General features: G+C 43.5%; 1 protein-coding gene across 1 annotated transcript in view; it reads right to left on the reverse strand.

Moving 5' to 3' along the window:
• Positions 1-7,524: 7,524 nt before the first annotated feature.
• FLT1 (fms-related tyrosine kinase 1) overlaps positions 7,525-19,020 on the reverse strand; it is a 175,156-nt gene continuing 163,660 nt past the window's right edge. The window contains exons 26-28 of the mRNA XM_005877272.1: positions 16,259-16,343; positions 13,914-14,008; positions 7,525-8,619 (exon numbers count right to left, since the gene is read on the reverse strand). Coding sequence (XP_005877334.1) covers positions 8,418-8,619; positions 13,914-14,008; positions 16,259-16,343 — 382 coding nt within the window. The 3' untranslated portion in view covers positions 7,525-8,417. The remainder of the gene's footprint in view (positions 8,620-13,913; positions 14,009-16,258; positions 16,344-19,020) is intronic.

A 19,020-nucleotide genomic window follows, 5' to 3' on the forward strand; every position in this document is an offset into this window, starting at 1 on the left:
GAAGGATCTTGAAAAAAATCCATGGAATCATATAAATTAAAATTGATGATTGTGGGTTCATGAAGAAGAAGGGAGACTAGTCTGCTCAGAATTGAGGATGTATTTAGGGATCTTTTAGGTTTAAATTTCTTAGGAGAACACATTAAAAATACTGTTAAAGTTACGCCTATGTTACATCTGATACACTCTGACAAATGCTTTCATCTCCTTTGCTCTGAATGGTCAAAAACAGTGATCTCTTCCCCTCCAACACCTTTAGCAAATGCATGGTTAGGGACCCATCTGTAAAATATCCTATATAAATGGGGTGGGCGGAGAAAGGAGGAAAGAGAATTAAAAAATACATGTCTTTAAAATGTATTTAAAACAGTATGCATGGTGGTTAAGAAACCAATTTGCTAGAACAAGGCTACCTGAGTTCAAATACTGGCTTCTACCACTGAGAGCTCTGTGATCTTGGGTAAACCATTTGCCCACTCAGTGCCGCAATTGAATGGATTTAAATTCACTCGTTCATGAACTAGTTATTGAATGCTTATTGTATGTTAGGCATTGTTCTGGGAACCAACTGAAGAACTCTGACTACAACAGACAAAAATTTCTGCTTTTAGACATTCAGAAAGCCAAAGAGACATATAAAAACATGCTCAAAGTCACTATCATCCGAGAGATGCAGATCAAAATAACAATGCGGTACCATCTCACACATGTCAGAATGGCTATCATCAACAAATCAACAAACGACAAGTGTTGGCGAGGATGTGGAGAAAAAGGAACACTTGTGCACTGCTGGTGGGAATGCAGACTGGTGCAGCCACTATGGAGTTTCCTCAAAAAGCTGGAAATGGAACTCCCATTTGACCCAGTGATCCCACTTCTAGGAATATATCCCAAGAAACCAGAAACACCAATCAGAAAGGATATGTGCACCCATATGTTCATAGCAGCACAATTCACCATAGCTAAGATCTGGAAACAGCCTAAGTGCCCATCAGTAGATGAATGGATTAGAAAACTGTGGTACATCTACACGATGGAATACTATGCTGCTGTAAAAAAGAAGGAACTCTTACAATTTGCAACGGCATGGATGGAGCTGGAGAGCATTATGCTAAGTGAAACAAGCCAGTCAATGAAGGAAAAATACCACATGATCTCACTCATTCATGGATAATAAAGACCATTACAAACTTTTGAACAATAATAGATACAGAGGCAGAGCTGCCTCAAACTGATTGTCAAACTGCAGTGGGAAGGCCAGAGAGGGTTGGGGGGCAGAAGGGAGGGGAGTAAGAGATCAACCGAAGGACTTGTATGCATGCATATAAGCATAACTAATGGACATAAGACACTGGGGGGTAAGGGAGGGCAGGGGATTGTCAAGGGCGGGGAAAAAAAGGACACATATGTAATACCCTTTGTAATACTTATTATAATATTTTTTTAAAAAGAATAAAAAAAAAGAAAAAAAATTTCTGCTTTTACAGAGCTTTTATTCTAGCAAGAAGACGAAGTATATAGTATGTTAAGAGGAAATAATGTCTATGGAAAGAAAAGAAAGTAGGGTAAAGGATGTGGGTAAGGTTGCCAGATTTAGCAAATAAAAATATAGAACACACAGTTAAATTTGAATTATAGATAAACAACGTAATTTTTTTTAGCATAGGTATGTCTCAAGTATTGTGTGGGACATAGGTATGTTAAAAAGTTACCTGGGTGAGAAGGGTGAAGGGATTAAGCAAAGAAAAAAAAGAAAGACATGGATACAGACAACAGTATGGTGATTGCCAGAGGGAAGAGGGATGGAGAGGTAGAAGAGGCTAAAGGGGGCATAAATGGTGATGGAAGGAGACTTGACTTGGGGTAGTGAACACACAATATAATATACAGATGGTGCATTATAGAATTGTACACCTGAAACCTATATAATTAACCAATATCACCCCAATAAATTCAATAAAAGATATTTACCTGCAGTTCAAATGTAACTGGCCATGCTGTGTTTAATCTTGCTACTCTAGTTGTGGGGAGTTTAGGGGTGGTGATAGAATTTCAAATGGGATGGTTTGTGTGTAGGGCTCACATTTGAGGATGAACTTAAAGTGAAGGAGCCAGCAGCCATGCAGAATTTGAGGGAAAAGAATTCCAGATCCGGAAATGTGCCTGGAATATTTGAAGAATAGCAGGAAGGCCATGTGGCCAGAGTAAAGTGGGTCAGAAGTGAAGATAGAGGGTAATATGGGTAGTAGTGTCCTATAGGTCCTTTTAAGACCATTTTGGCTTTTACTCCCAGTGAAAGGGGAAACTGCAGGAGGATTTGGAGCAGAATAACATGATAAAACGTTTTAAAAGGATTACTTTGGCAGCTGGTTAACAAGCTATTGCTGTATTTCAAGTGAAAGATGATGGGGATTTGGACTAGAGTGACAGCAGAAGAGGTGGGATGAAATGACTAAATTCTGAATATATTTTAAAGGTAGAGCCCACTGGATGTCCTGACTTATTGGGTGTGAAGGAAGAAAGGAAGTGGGAAGTCAAAATGACTTAAGGATTTGGTCCACTACTGATGGGATGGAGGATTGCACTGAACGGAAAGAGATTGTTGTAGGAACAAAGAGTTTTGGGGGTGGGAGGGCAGGGAGGATGGGGAAGTGAGGAAGGATAACTGAGAGTTTGGTCTGGGGCCTGTTAGGTTTGAGATGTTTAGTACACATTTGTTCTGGTTTGTTATAAGCAACACCAAACTTAATGGCATAAAGCAACCATTGTATTATCCTCAGGGATTCCGTGGGTCAGGAATTTGGGCAGGGCACAGCTGGATGGCTTCTCTATTTCATTATGTTTTGGGCCTCAGCTGGGAAACTTCCTGGGGGCTGAAATCAGCTGATCTAGCACCTGAACTGAAAGATGAAGGCTGGGTTCAGTGGGGGACTGTAATGGAGCACCTACTCATGGCCTCCGTGTGGCTTAGGCTTGTCCAAACATGGTGCCTGGATCTCTAGTGGGAGCTCTTGGAGAATGAATTTACCAAAAGACTGGAAAATGCATGATTTTCTTTTTTTTCTTTGACCTGGCCTCTGAGTGCAGGGTCATTTCTGCCACATTCTAATGATTGCAAGTGAGTCACAGAGCCAGCTCTGATTCTCGGGAAGAGGAATTTAATGGGGAAGTGACAAACGCACATTGTCGAAGGTCATGTGGGATTCGGGAGATACTGCTGCAGCTACCTTTGGAAGATGCTGCCACAGGATCCAAAGATGCCAATTTAGCACTTGGCATACACATGACTTTGGAGGTTAGGGCTGAGATCTGGCCCATAAATGTAACTTACAAGCCATTGTCATGCAGGTGTCACATAAAGCCCTGAGGCTGGCTGAGATGATGGAGTTAGTGTAAACTGAGAAAAGTCCAAGGGCAGAGTGCTGGGGTAACTGGAACCATGTTCAAAGGTCAGAGAAAAGTAAACCAGTAAGAGGGACATCAATGGCCTGTGAGATAGGAAGAAATGTGTGATGTCCTGGATCACAGTTAAAAGGTATTTAGGTGTTTTTAGGAATAAAGGTGAAGTTGATGGTTCAAGAAAGATTGAAGCTGAAAATGGCCATTTGGTTTAACAATATGAAGTTCACGGATAACCTGGCCAAGGGCAGTCTCAGTGAGCGTGACAGTGAACCCTAGGCTTGAGGGAGCTTAGAGGGCCTGGAGGGGAGGAATCTGAAACAGCATAACCAGCTCTTGCAAGGAATATTGCTGTGAAGGAATGGGGTGGTAGCTGAAGGGGAAAGTCGGGATGTAACTTTTCATAAGAAGAGTTGATCCAGTGGAGGGGACGTGGATGGGGGTAAGGCAGTGGTGGATTGCTGGAGAGTGTCCTTGTGTAGGTGAGAGGAGGAGGCGACTGCCCAGCATGTGTTTTGATTTCATGAGGGAAGGCAGAGCATATGAGCACAGATGCTGGAAGAGGGTAGGTGTGATGGTGGGATTTTGAAGTTCTCTTTTGATTACTTACATTTTCCCATTGACATGAAGGGTTTACTAATAGTGCCTGTCACATTGGATGGCTTTGAAAATTAAATGTTTTTTTCCTCCAAAGTACTTACAGTAGTTGCTGGCACGTAACGTTGATAGTTTTTAGTCTGAAAGTAAGCCCCTACTCCTTTTAAAATGGTATTTTTAAGATAATTGTTTTTGAATTGCACACAAACCTGCAAATAAGCATATAGCTCAGCAATGATCACAAAGTGAACACACCTATGTATCCAGCTCAAGAAATAGAACATTAATAGCATCTGGTTGGTTTTTGGTTTGTTTTGCTTTTTTTGCCCTTAAATGTCTTTAGTTCAAAAAGTAGAAAGCTAGTCATCCTTGTGTTGGGATCCAGGATATTTTTGAAAAATGTCCTTGCCTGTGAAATCCCAAAGTCTGGTAATATGTTTAACACCAAGGACTCTAATAAACCTTACTTGGCTATTCTGCTGGAGGAAAGAAAAAAATCTATTCCCTAATGAACTGTAAGTTTCCAGAGTCATGAGAAAATTTCTAAATTATGACGTGACACCAATTCCTCAAGCATTCTTCAAATCATTTGCCTAAATGAGTGTAATATGAAAACCAATAATATTTTTAAAGAATTTAAAAATTTTGAAGATAAAATGCCTCTTGTCCTCTTTAGTTAACCATACATTTACTGAGATTAGTCATTTAGCCTTTTATTTTTCTTGCCTTTTTTCCAAAGAAAGCAGTTCTTTTCCCTCCAATCTAATTCCTTATAATGTTATTAGGAAGGTGATGGTATGACCACTTCCTAAGACAATGTGTTATTGATCACTTATTCTGTGTTGATAGTGATTGTCTGAATTGTTTATTTCTCTTTCTAGGATTTAAACCACAAAACAAAATTAAAGAATATTTAGGTAGTGTACTTTTCTTAGGGAAGTTCTTACCTTAGGCTTTTGCCTAATTATTTTGTACTAGAGGCCCGGTGCATGAATTTATGCATGGGTGGGGTCCCTTGGCCAGGGCTGGCGATTGGGGCCAATGAGGCTGATGGAGCCAATCAGGGCCAGCCGGCCTTGGGGGAGGTTAGAGGGGGGAGAGACTGTGGGAGGTTGGCCGGCAATCCGTGCTGGGCCGGCTGGGGGGAGGGACCGAGGGAAGTTGGCCGGTCACAGGAGGTTGGCTGTGGGAGTGCACTGACCACCAGGGGGCAGCTCCTGTGTTGTCTGCCCCCTGGTGTCCAGTGCATCGTCATAGCGACCAGTCGTCCGGTCATCACAGTCACTTAGGCTTTTATATATATAGATGGTTTCTTGCACACAACCTCTAATACAAACACACACAGGTGCAGGCACACACACTCCCCTCTATAGTTATGGTAATTGTTTATTAGCTGAAAATTAGTGTTTGGAAAAGACTAATTTTAAACTCTTTTTAAACTGAGGGCACTTTTGTCTGCAGGCAGCACTCTGTACGTTTTACTTGTGATCTCCCTCATTTTAGTATTTAGTTTTCTGGGCAGTCTGCCTAGTTGGATTTTATTTTATTTACTGTTTGCAGTGTCCTGATTGTTAAGAGTAGCCATTTCATGGTGTTGAGAGAAAGTTCTTTACCTCTAGCAGTGCTTGCTTTTGTGCTGCTTAATGATTGGTTTAATGAGATCTCCCAGAACAGCAGTTCCCCACCCCTGGGGGAACCTATGACTCCTGTTCTCATTTATAAGCAAATTAGGAAGAAAATACATAGATGTTTTTAGAAGTTAACTTTATTAAATGAAGATAGTATATAAAATACATTCATAGTGACTAGATATAAAGGACCAAATTATGTCTTATATCTGCAGCATACATTCTTGGTTTGTATAAAAGTAACTTTAAAATTCCAGTTTCCTTAAATAGTTCTGCACAAAACACATACACACGCATATATATATACACATATAGTTACTACCACTGTCAGTCAAAGACGCGCTCCTCCTTTAATCAGCTCAAAGGAGCTGGCAGATATGTTTCTTGTTTGACATTCTTCCAGGCTGGGAAGTAAGGCACAGCTAAAAGGCCTCAGTAACAGTTTCCAGGATTAGGACAGATATATTGCGTGGGCTCAAATAAGGTGTGGGCATCATGTCTTAAACGAGACCTACACTTGCATATGGTTTGTCCCCTCCCGCCTGTGCAGTTCCACATACGTGATCTCACAAATCCTAAAAGAGGTGCTGGTTCTTTCCTTGCCACTGCCAACCATTTTTGCCATAAGTGACAAATGATTTAATACCAGCATCAGTTAATTAGTGTTTCAGTTTTCAGTGCTGTTTTAATGAACTCGCCTGTGGCAAGCACCATGCAACTACCCCACGACACGTTGCTACAAGCTGCTGTTTTCCTGTCTGTGTCGGGACGCCAGATGGGAACCTTTTTGGATGGACTCACATAGGCTACAAACCTGAGTCTTTCAAAAAACGGAACTGACACCAATAATAGATTGTTCCTTTTGGTGAGGTGGTATTACTAAGGTCTCAATGATTAAGAATGAGATCATTAAAATCAGCACATAATACATATAGCTAAGGTTTTCCGTGATCTTCACTATTTGCTGGGTCCTTATCTAATTTGAGAAAACTAGAGAATGGATTGAGGTCTTCTTTTACCTTCCCTGTGTTTACCTTCCTCTTGGTTACCTGGTTTACACCATTGCCAGTTGTCCCTGGTGATTTTGTTCCGGTGAAGAAGAGGAAGAACAAAGCTTTCCCCCTCCCGGCTGATTTTGTTGGGCCTTGGCTTGGTGGAGAGGCCGGACTCCCTGCTCTGCTGGCCGGAGGCCCCTCCTGCAGAGCCGCGTGGGCGCTCCCACTGGCTCACTGGGGATGTGCCCAGTCCCCATCTCTCCATACAAAGAACCTTGAAACAAGACTGTGACACAGGAAGGATGCTGCTATTACTTGTGTTCCGGCTTCTACAGTTCAGTTGCATGCATCAAGGGAACCGCATCTTCTCTGCTGTCTGCCCAGCTCTGACAGGTTCCAAACATTCTAAATACAGAGCATCAGGCGGAGCCCGCCGCAGACCCGGCCCTCCACCCTGGGGAGTGGGCACCCTGCGCACCTGTTCCTTTTCCATCATCCTCAGGCCAAGGCAAGGCGAAAGCAGATGAAAGAGGCTTTTCTCCTGTGGATGGCGGATTAATGTCCTGAGTCCCAATTCCAGAAATACTTTACTATCACCTTTTTCTCAAGGAGCATAAAGTGCTTAATAAACCTTGGTTAATGCTCTAACCCGCCTTCCCAGGAGACAGACTGGGAAGTGGGGTCCCCATCACACAGCCTCCGGGCCGCCTGTTGCAGTGAGGTGGTTTGGTTGGCACAGAGAGGGCTTTCACTCTGCCTCATCTTCCTTATTCCTTCTGCCCTCGTTTTGGGGCATTTTCATTCTCCTCAGCTTCCTTTTATAACTAACTGTACAAAATAGGCAAATGCAAAACATTGAGTTAAGTGTCTTGACTATACATTAACACTCCTCAAAATAGAATCTGATTTTTTTAAATGGGACTTTAAGCCCAACAGGTAACCCTCACAGACCAGCCGTTCCAGTTAGCTTACTACGAACAATATGCTACATGCCCTGAACTAATATTCCAGCTTAGCTCAGGTAAGTGTTCAGTGTACTTGCTAGAGGGGCCGGCAGTGTGGGCTCAGATGAGCAACAGCCTCAGTGACAGAAATAAAAAATGTGTCATATATGGGAATGGACAGAGAACCAGTCCTGTAGCTAATGTTTTAAAATATGCTTTGTTGTTCCAAAAAATGTTTGTCCTTTTCTTGCCTCCCAGAGTCCAGAAAAAGTCCCCTCATCCCTCTATTCTCTTGGCTCCCTGGCGGGGTTCTCAAATGGAGTGGGTTAGGTAGGGTTTCGGAACCTCTTCAGTGTCCTTGTTGGTAGCCCTCTTCCACTCCTTCCATGTGGCCCAGCTCAAATTCTCCCTTCTTGTGCTCTGTCCTGTTTTCTCTTTTCTTCTTTTCTCCCTTTTTCCTTTTCCTCCTCACAGCCATGTCTGCTGGAGGCCCCGGGCTTGCGTAGGCCAGCTCGGGCTGCCGTCCCTGCTCGGGCTGCCGTCCCTGGGTGCATGCTGCGTCTCCTGAATTGTCCAGGCCCGAGGCCTGGGGGCAAGGAGCAGGAAGTCTTTGGACCTGAAAGAATTTCTCTAACACACTGAATGAGGGTTTGGCCTTCACTTGTCACTCTTACTCTATTTATCTGGGGGTTACATTCTGGTTAGTCAAAAGAAAAAAGCACTGTTAAAAACCACAGGAGCATCTAGCCCCTGCGGAGGGGCAGAGGTGTACACTTCTATGTGCATAATACTGGCAGAAGCTCGTTTTCTGGGGTATACATCTGCATGTGGTTCTAGAAATCAGGCCGTCACGCTTAGACAGGTGGGGTGGAATACAAGACCACGGAGTTGTAGTCTGGGGGAGGAGAGCAGCACGAGACCTTCCTTTCCAGCTCGGAGTTGTCGTAGGTGAACCTGCGCTGGCCTCTGTTGACGTGCCCACAGTCAGGATGGCAGAACTGAGGCCTGGTCAGGTCAGAAAGCCCCGACTCCTTACTCTTACTGGTTACTCTCAAGCTAAAGAAAAAAGAAAAACATCAAATATACAAATTTAGTTTCTTGAAATCACGCTACTCTAAAAACTCTTTATTGTTTCAGGTATTTACAGATTGACCCCTTCTAGCCCGCACCTGCCCCACCCTAAACTATATTTTTATTGATTTCAGAGAGGAAGGAAGAGGCAGAGAGAGAAAGAGAAACATTAATGATGAGAGAGAATCATTGATCGGGTGCCTCCTGCACGTCCCCCACTGGGGATCGGGCCCCCAACCTGGGCATGTGCCCTGACCGGGAATCCAACCGTGACCTCCTGGTTCATAGGTCGATGCTCAACCACTGAGCCACATCATCTGGGCCACTCTTTCTTTTTATTTAAAGAGTTTTTAAAAATTGTTTTTAAATTGATTATTGAGAGAGAGAGAGATAGAAGGGGGGAGGGAGGGAGAGAAAGGGAAAGAGGAGGAGGTATCGATTTGTTGTTCCACTTATTTATGCATTTACTGGTTGCTTCTTATATGTGCCCTGACTGGGGATCAAACGCACAACTTTGGCATACTGGGAGGACACTCTAACCAACTGAGTTACCCTGCCAAGGCTAAGTCCACTCTTTTCTTTTTTTAAAAAAATATGTTTTTATTTTATTTTTTAAATGTATTTTTATTGATTTCAGAGAGGAAGGGAGAGGGAGAGAGAGACAGAAACATCAATGAGTGAGAAACATCAATTGGCTGCCTCCTGCATGCCCCCTTCTGGGGATCGTGCCTGAAACCCGGGCATGTGCCCTGACTGGGAATTGAACCATGACCTCCTGGTTCATAGGTCAATGCTCAACCACTGAGCCAAAATGTGTGGGCCCACTCTTTCATAACTGTCCTAGCATTGATGGCTGTTGACTCCCACCTCATTCTCTGGTCAGACTCTGTTATGGAGCTCACACTGCCTCACTACTACCAGCTTCTTGTCTCTGGGCAGAAGGATGTGTTCCACTGACCGGGGGCTGGACTATGTGATGAGGTCATGTAATTCCATAATTCAAGGAGGAAAGTAACTCCCAAGACTTGGGGATAGCTCTTCTACACTTGAATCCGTTAGCTACCATGGTAGGCTGAAAAATGCTCCCCAAAATATTGATGCCAAATCCTTGGGATCTGTGAATAGCACCTTATATGGCAAAAGATGTGATTAAGCTGAAGCTCTTCAGAGGATGAGCTTATCCTGAATTATATACACACTCCCCTCTCTCCATTCCTCTTTCTCTCAAATCAATCAAAAACATTTTTTATAAAAACCTCTTTAAATAAAAAGAGAGAGTGGCCCAGCTGATGTGACTCAGGGGTTGAGTGTTGACCTGTGAACCAGGAGGTCACGGTTCGATTCCCAGTCAGGGCACATGCCTGGGTTGCTGGCTCAATCCCCAGTGTGGGGCATGCAGGAGGCAGCCGATCAATGATTCTCTCTCCTCCTTATACAAGAGGCAGAGGGAGATTTACAACCAGAGACAGGAGGAGGTGATGTGAAGACAGAGCAGAGAATCGTGGCCACAAGCCAAGGAGTGCCTGGGACCACCTGAAGCTGGAAGAAGCAAAGAAAGAGTTCTCTCCCAGAGCCTGCAACACCTTGATTTTGGGCTTCTGGCCTCCAGAACTGCAAGAGAATACATTTCTCATTTTAAGCCACCAAGTTTGTGATAATTGTTACGATGGCCTCAAGAAACTAGAGCTTCATAAAAAAAGGTCAATACAGCTGTCTCCTGATGTTTACATTCTAGAAGAGAAAACCAAGTTATGAGACTGAACATCACTGACAAGGCTCAAAGGTGAAGAAACTTGCTTCTGGGTCCTGCATGCTATGTCCAGCCTAAGACAGACACAGGAAGAAAAGCTTCGCTTGTCATTCATATTTGTTTGTTTTCTTCAATGGCTGAGGCGAGGATAAAAGGACCATGTGCACCACCACATTAGTTGGGTTGGTTTTGGACTTGCACATCAAGCGTTTGCTCTGTGTTCCATATTTTTTTTAAATCCTCACCTGAGGATATGTTAATCAATTTAAGAGAGAGAGTAAGGGAGAGAGAAACATTGCTCAGTTGCCTCCCGCATGTGCCCTGACCAGTGTTTGAACCCGAAACTAAGGTATGTGCCCCGATCAGAAATTGAACCCGTAACGGTTTTGGTGTACGGGATGACAGCTCCAACCAATTAAGCCACCTGGCCAGGGCCCATGTTCTGTATTTTTAGTCTCAGAGTAGAGGATGCAATTAATGGTGTTCCTTTCTTTACAAAGATCTAGATCAGTGGTTCTCAACCTTCCTAATGCCGCGACCCTTTAAAACAGTTCCTCATGTTGTGGTGACCCCCAACCATAAAATTATTTTCGTTGCTACTTCATAACTGTAATTTTGCTACTGTTATGAATCGTAATGTAAATATCTGATATGCAGGATGTATTTTCATTGTTACAAATTGAACATAATTAAAGCATAGTGATTAATCACAAAAACAATATGTAATTATATATGTGTTTTCTGATGGTCTTAGGCGACCCCTGTGAAAGGGTCATTCGACCTCCAAAGGGGTTGAGACCCACAGGTTGAGAACCGCTGATCTAGATTAACATGGTCACCAATTTTCTGAAGTGTTCCAAAAAAGGAAACAACAGACCATAGTATCCCACATTTCCCCACCCACACCTCAGCGGGGTCCTCCAATTTGTTGTACTCTGAGTACACTGAAGGTGCTCGACTCTGTTACCATTATTGTGCTCGTGGTACAAGCAAACAGATATGCAGGTGTTTGCCTGGAAATGTTCTTATCCAATGACTTTATTGTGGTTGATGAACTGTGTTAACTATGTCACTTGGAGGTCTCTGTTGCCCTCCTTTGATTTAGATCAAGGTCAGCAAATATAGCCTATGGGCTGGCCATCTGTTTTGTTTTTATTTTTTTAAACTTACACATCTTTATTTTATTTTATGTATTTTATTTTTAAATATGGAACGCTTCATGAATTTGCATGTCATCCTTGCGCAGGGGCCATGCTAATCTTCTCTATATTGTTCCAATTTTAGTATATGTGCTGCTGAAGTGAGCACACATCATGCTTTTTAAAAAAATATGTTTTTCTTGATTTTATTTTATCTTTTAAAAATATCTTTTTAAATTAATTTCAGAGAGGAAAGGAGAGGGAGAAGATAAAAGATCAATAATGAGAGAGAATCAATTGGCTGCCTCCTGCACACCCGCTACTGGGGATCAGGCCTGCAACCTGGGCATGTGCCTGGACTGGGAATCAAACTGGTGACCTCTTGGTTTGTGGGTTGACACTCAACCACTAAGCCACCCTGGCTGGGCTGTTTTGTCTTGTTTTTATTATTATTTATTAATTTATTTTTATTTTATTATTTTTTAATCTTTACTTGAGGATATTTTCCCATTGATGTTTAGGGAGAGTGAAAGGGAGGGAGGAGGGAGGGAGGCAGGGAGAGAGGAGAGAAAGAGAGAGAGAGAGAGAGGGAGAAAGAAACATTAATGTGAGAGAGACACATTGATTGTCTCCTGCACGTGCCCCGACCAGGACCAGGCATAGAGCCTGCAACCGAGCTAAGTGCCCTTGACTGGGATTCGGACCCAGGACCCTTTGGTCCTAGGTCCGATGCTCTAACCACTGAACAACCGGCCAGGGCTATTTTGTTTTTAAATGACAGCTTTGTTGAGATGTGATTGACATGCTATACAATTCATCTCTGTAAAGTGTATACGTCCGTTCATAGTTGGCACAATCATAACCACACTCAGTTTTCATCACCCCCCCGCAAACCCATACATACCCATTAGTATACCCAGCTGCTCCACTTCCCTGCACCTCCTACCCCCAGCCTAAACAACCACTAATCTCCTTTCTGTTTCTATAGACTTGCCTATTCTAGGCATTTCACACCAATGGAATCATACAATATGTGGTATTCTATGCCTGGCTTCTTTTACTTAATGTTTTCCAGGTTCATCCATAGTGTAGCATGTATCAGTGTTTTATGCTTTTTATTTTCAATTACTATTCTATTTAATGATATGCAGCATTTTATTTATCCATTCATTAACTGGTGGACATTTGGGTTGTTACTACTTTTGGTGATTATGAATAATACTGCTGGGAACATTGGTGTACAAGTTTTTGTGTGGACATAGTTTTCACTTCTGTTGGGTGTATACTAAGGAATGGAATGGCTGGGTTATAGAGTAACTCACTTAATATTTTAAGGAACCGCTAGACTATTTTCCAAAGGGGCTGCACTATTTTACATTCCCACCAGCAGTACACAGGGCTCTAATTTCTCCACATCTTCACTAACAGTGACTTTCTGATTCCAACCATCCAGGGGGTATGAAGCGGTATCTCACGGTGGTTTTGGTGTGTATGTCCCTGATGACTAATGGTGCTAAGCATCTTTTCATGTCTTCATTGGCAGGGCCACCTGTGCTTTAAAGTTTGTTGGAATTCAGCCACGCCTCCTTGCTTATCTTCTGTCGAGGGCTGCTTTCATACTACAGCGGCAGGACTGAGTAGTCGTTTACTCTCTGGCCCCTTGAGGAAAAATCTGACCCCTGACTTAGATGAAAGGAGCAGGCTCTGCCTGTGGGTGAGATGGGCAGGCACTGGGACCAGGGAAGGAAGGGATGCCTGATAGGCCCAGCCTGCCCTGCCCAGCACTGTTCCTAGGTAGACACTAGCATAGAGAAGCAGAAGTGATGTGCGGGCCAGTGGAGTATAAGCAGGCTGAAGTAATTCTGACAGAAGTTGTCGCTGGCCACTGTATGGAAGGAGTGCTAGGACCAAACAGGAAGCAAGCCCTCATCTGAAGGCTGGGTTCTCAGGAAGGCATGTCTCAGGACTGGAAAACAGCACCGTGACCCTTCTGCTACGAAGGCCGTGCCCAGTGTAACAATGGGCGCGGCTTCCCTCCCTGTCCCACCAGGGATCTGAAGTTTGTTCTGTGCACAGTCGGCTTCAGGCTCCTTTCACCTGAGCCACTGCTTCCTGTGTTTGGACTGCATGCTTTTGCTGCAATTTTCTGCATATTTTCTCTTCGCAAATCCCATCTTCCTTCCCAGAGCTTGGTGCTCATATGTCTGATTTTATCTCCTCCTCCCTGCCTTCTAGGGAGAAAAATGTGTTTTTTCTATAATGCCTGAACACAATAGTTCAGGAGGGCAACTAGCTCTCCAATATCCCCATTAAACCACCTTCCCATCGTCTTCCTTCATCTCCTCCCACCCCCAACAATTGCTCATGGAAAAGACACCCAGCTTCCTTACTCAATCTTTAGAGAGGCCTTGGGTTTGCTCTCAGTCCAGGTGAAGCGCTTCAGCAAAGGGGTGGCCCGCAGAGCGCTACTGTCCACCTGGTAATCCTGGCGGGGAAGAAGAAAAAAGGTTACACTTCTTGTTTGACCCACAGGGGTCCACACCAAGTCTGGGGGAGGGTATGGGAGAGGTACAGCTAAAGTCACTCCAGGCTCTGTCCTCACCTTTCACAGTCCCTGCCCATTAAGACAAAGCATTTCTTCATATGGAAAGTCTAAACTTTAGTTGTAAGAAATGCCTATTCCCAGTGACTTGAAGCCCTTCTTCCTGAAGGTGGAGAAATTAAAACAAAAGGGGAACCTGCAGGTAACAGATGAGCATTTTTCATAGTAAACTTCTATGGAAATTATTGTATAAATACATTAAAACTAATTCTGACAGATGACTATTTGCTATGAGAGTGCTGTTATTTGGTGGCTAAGATATACAAAAATTCTGAGAAATTATAAATACACTAGTGGCCCGGTGCACGAAATTCATGCACATTAAAAGGGGATTAATTAGAGGAAATATTTTAATATTGGCTGGCTCCTAATCGCTTGCCTGTCTGCCAGCCTGATCACCTGCTAACCGCTCCCCTGCTGGCCTGATTGCCCCCAACTGCCCTCCCCTGCGGTGACCCACCCCTTACTGCACGGAGCCGCGGGACGTGGAGCGGCCACCGGGCCCTGCCTCCGCTGTGCACGTGGCCATCTTTGTGGCGGCCATCTTGTAAGGCCACCTAGGCTTTTATTAGTATAGATTAGTGGTTCTCAACCTTCCTAATGCTGTGACCCTTTAATACAGTTCCTCATATTGTGGTGACCCCCAACCATAAAATTATTTTTGTTGCTACTTCATAACTGTAATTTTGCTACTGTTATGAATTGTAATGTAAATATCTGATATGCAGGATGTATTTAGGTGACCCCTGTGAAAGGGTCATTTGACCCCCAAAGGGGTCGCGACCCACAGGTTGAGAACCGCTGGTATAGATGGTTTAATTTTTTTCTTGAAGATTCTGTGGAATTTTCGGGACCCCTTGGTCATGGTTTCCAGCAATTCTATTTTCTTGTTGGTTCATCTTTAGCATTGAGTTTATGCAGATTCCTCATTACTCTGTTAATAGGCCATTTCCAGTAAGTTGTTGCCATGCTTTGTTCCTGTCACCCCGTGAATCTGTTACTGGCTGTGTTCATGTCCTCGATTATCAGTAAACAGGCCTGGGCCAGCCAAGAAGCTGCTGTCATTCCCACTGTATCGGGGCAGGGAGGGAGGGGGGAGGGGAGATATCTTCCATGTTTGCTGAGTATCATTTCCTTGGACCTAAAACCTAAGTACTAAACAGCAAAACAAAATTTCCAGCTACTTTACCTTTACATTCTTGGCTTGTTTGTAATGCTTTTAAATGTTTAAATTACCTTTTCCTCTTGATCTGGTGTGTTTGAAGAGGTTTTAGTGTATTTACGGTGACTGTGCTACATGTCACGGCCACACTGTTTGTGGTCACTCCCTTCGCACTGTAGTTGGTTTCCAGGCTTCTGTGGGACATGGTCATCACCAGCACGTCTCACACTCTAGTGTGCACGTGAGTCCCGAGACCGTGCAGAGTCTGACTCAGTGAGTGTGGGCGGGTCCGAAGAGCCAGCATTTCTACCCGCTCAGTGGCGGCCGTGCGTCTGTGGCGATCACTCTGTGAGTGTGAGGGTCTGTGAGGCCACAGGCGCCCCTGCCCAGCGCCCCCTTTCCTCCCTGATTTTCTCACCCCCAGGTCCCAGAGCTTTCAATAGACAATGAGCCCTCGTGTGTGCCAGGCTGCACAGATTGCTCCTCCCAGTGCAGCAGGGTAGGAACATGGCTGTTCAGTCTCCATGACCTTCGTGGAAGGAGCATAGGCCCGGCCCAGACAGACTTCTTCCAGGATCTCGGGCTGCTCTTAGAGAGCGTTCTGTTACATCACAAAGGCCCAGCCACTCATAGTTTTGAGTTCCTCTATCCTCTGAAAGTAGGGCTCCGTCACTGGTAGCCAAGAAGCTTACAAGCACACAACGAAGTTTCCTAAGGGACTAAATTATGACCAGTAAGGACTTGGACCCTGGAATGAATTCGGGTAATCTTTAAACTATGGGTTTACCTGCTTTCCAATGAGCTCTGTATAACTGTGTTATTTTCAATCCCCCTGAAATTGCCATTTCAGCCACCACTCATTATTGCCCCGCACTGACTGAGAGCCACCAGACTGCTGGAGTGTGGGTTTGGGTGGAGTCTGGCAAAGGGTCTTGCCAGGGTGCATTGAGTAGGTTCATTCCATTACTTACATCAAGCATAGCGGTGACATTTGGTGAAAGTTCTTCAAAGGTTTTGATTCTCTCCAGGCTCATGAAATTGAAAGCATTTACATATCTAATGAAGAAGCAGAAAGAATAATCAAGACAGGAAAATGCATCCAGCTTTGATTAGCCAGGAGACCATGGGCAGCGTATCTCAGCAATGATGAACCAAATACCAGAAGGAATCATCTTACTCCTGAGACTGAAGTTCCCCCAGGTTGTTAATTAACTTCCTCCTGTGGTTGTTAATCCACATTTCATAGTTTTGAGCAAAACCCCAGAGGGATTTGAGAGACTCAGTAGTGGTTAGACCTCTGGCCCCTTGTGGAATCAGAAAATGTCAGGCCTAGAAGAGACCTGAGCCATCATCTAGTCTAAACACCCCACATTACAAAGAAGAGGAAGTAATGCCCAGAGATGTGACATGACTTTATCATGTGGCTGCCTACTTCTAAAAGGATGTGAGGGAACAAATGCAATGACCTGGTAGGGTCACACAACTGATTTAATGGCATAATTGAGTACTAGAGCTGGTCTTGTATATTCTGTTCTGTGATTACAGATTGGGAGAAATGGGTAATATTTGTGTGATTTCCCCATAACTACCTCCAGACCTTTTGTTGGAGATCCTTTAGGAAAGACTCTCAGAGATATCCACCATATGGTTACTCATAAGACAAGTTCATCTACTGATTGAGTTTCTCAGTCTGATACCCTGTCACTGCCTGCAAGGCCTAGTTTCTTAGGCAAGCTCTCTATTGGGCCTAAGGCTAAGCAACGTACTGGAAGGGCCCAAATATCTTTGACACTCCCCTCCCTGATCTCTGACCCAATCAGACCCCGCCAATTTATTTAATCCAAGCTAGTTTTCTCATCTTTAAAAAATGGATGGCTCCTCTGTTTCAGCTTCTTGGGCTGGTTGTGAAATATGAGCAGTGCCACTGACCTGCCACCCATTACCACAAATCTGGGCTGGCCACTGGGCTTCTAGGCTATCAATCTTTTCAGACTGTGCAGCTTTTCCCAGTGCCTTCCCTGGTCACCTGCCAAGTTTGGCTGAACTGAGGTCAGAGTCCTAGGGTTGTGTCCACTGCAGATAAAGATGCTGGAAGGTCCACAGGATAGTCAGTCCCAAAAGGAGTCCTGACTGCATGGAACAGGGAGGGAGTGGCAGAACACCTGGGCTAGAAACTCTCTTCTGACACAGTTTTGGCAAGCTATTCCTCATGGAACCTTAATGTCCTCAACTGTATAGCATGAATAATAATATCTCCTTCACAGGATTGTTTTGAACCTCAAAGGAGTTGGCATATGCAAAAAGCCTAGCACAGTGCCAGTCCACACACAGCATGTGTCTGTGTGACCATTAGTACTGAATGTATACGATACACGTACTAGTATAACCATTAGTATGGAGGTGTCATACATGTGTAATCATTAGAACTAATGTGTGATACATGTGCAACAATTAGTAACAACATATGTGACATATATGTACCTGCTAGTACTGAACATGTGTGATACACATGTAGCCACCCCCACCCCTGCAGTAGGAAGCTCTCAAATATTTCTTCCTTACCCCTCTCTCCAATATCCTCTACAGTAATGAGAGATACATTCGTTTATCAGGTAAGAAAGAAAAATCCAGTGTGTTTGTTTAATTGTATCTAAACCCTTATGAAAATAGTCTATGTTATTGGGAAAAAAAAGATGGAGGAATTATTCTAGACCTGTGGTTCCCAACTTTTTTTTTGGCCATGCCCCACCTAAGCATCTCTAAAATCCTGATGCCCTCCTTAGGGTGACATATAATTCTTATTATTCAAAAAGTGAATTCCTATTCATGTGGAGGGAGCCTAAAAGGCCATTAACTTGATCTAAACAAGTTTCCAAAGAACATGGCATGAAAGAGAAAAATAAAAGAACAAAAGGACAGCTGTAATACTGAGGAAGCCATCACTAAGAAATTGTTAAAATAATAATATGAAATGATATGAAAAATAGCAAATAAAGTTTCAAAACATATAATAGAGAACTGAAGTGCATAAATATGACATATATCTTTGTATACTATACTAGTATATGAGGCCCCTAGAACCATAAGAAATGCAAAAAATTCACTGTTAATAACTCATTCTCGAATTGCCCCCCTTAAAAATCAAATTGCCTCCCTTTGGTGCGTATGCCCCACATTGGGAACCACTGTTCTAGAATAAAATAGACTAAAGGAACTGAAGAAAATGCAAAGTGTTATTCTTGGTTGGATCCTTCTTTTTAAGGTGTAAAAGACATTTGGGGAAATTTGAATACTTAACAATATTAAAGTATTATCAATTTCTTTGGTATGATAATTTTGATGTGGTTACACAGGAGAATATCCTTACAAGATGTATACCAAAGTATTTAGGTGGAAAGTGTATAATGGTTTAGGCCTTCTTTCAAATGCTTCATTAAAAAGAAAAATACACACACAGAGACTGTGTACAGATACATAGATATGTAGACCAAATAGGGGTAACTTAACTACAGTTGAATTTAGGAGGTGTGGTTTTTTTTTTATGTTTGAAAACATCCTATCTAATAAAAGAGAAACATGGTAATTAGCCGTATGGCCGCTACCCTTCCCATTGGCTAATCAGGGCGATATGCAAATTAACTGCCAGCCAAGATGGCGGCCGGCAGCCAGGCAGCTGGAAGCGAACAGGGAGGCTTGCTTGCTTCAGTGATGGAGGAAGCCAAGCTTCCCCGCC

Source organism: Myotis brandtii, unplaced genomic scaffold (genome assembly GCF_000412655.1).
Source record: "Myotis brandtii unplaced genomic scaffold, ASM41265v1 scaffold513, whole genome shotgun sequence".
Classification (NCBI taxonomy): Eukaryota; Metazoa; Chordata; class Mammalia; order Chiroptera; family Vespertilionidae; genus Myotis; species Myotis brandtii.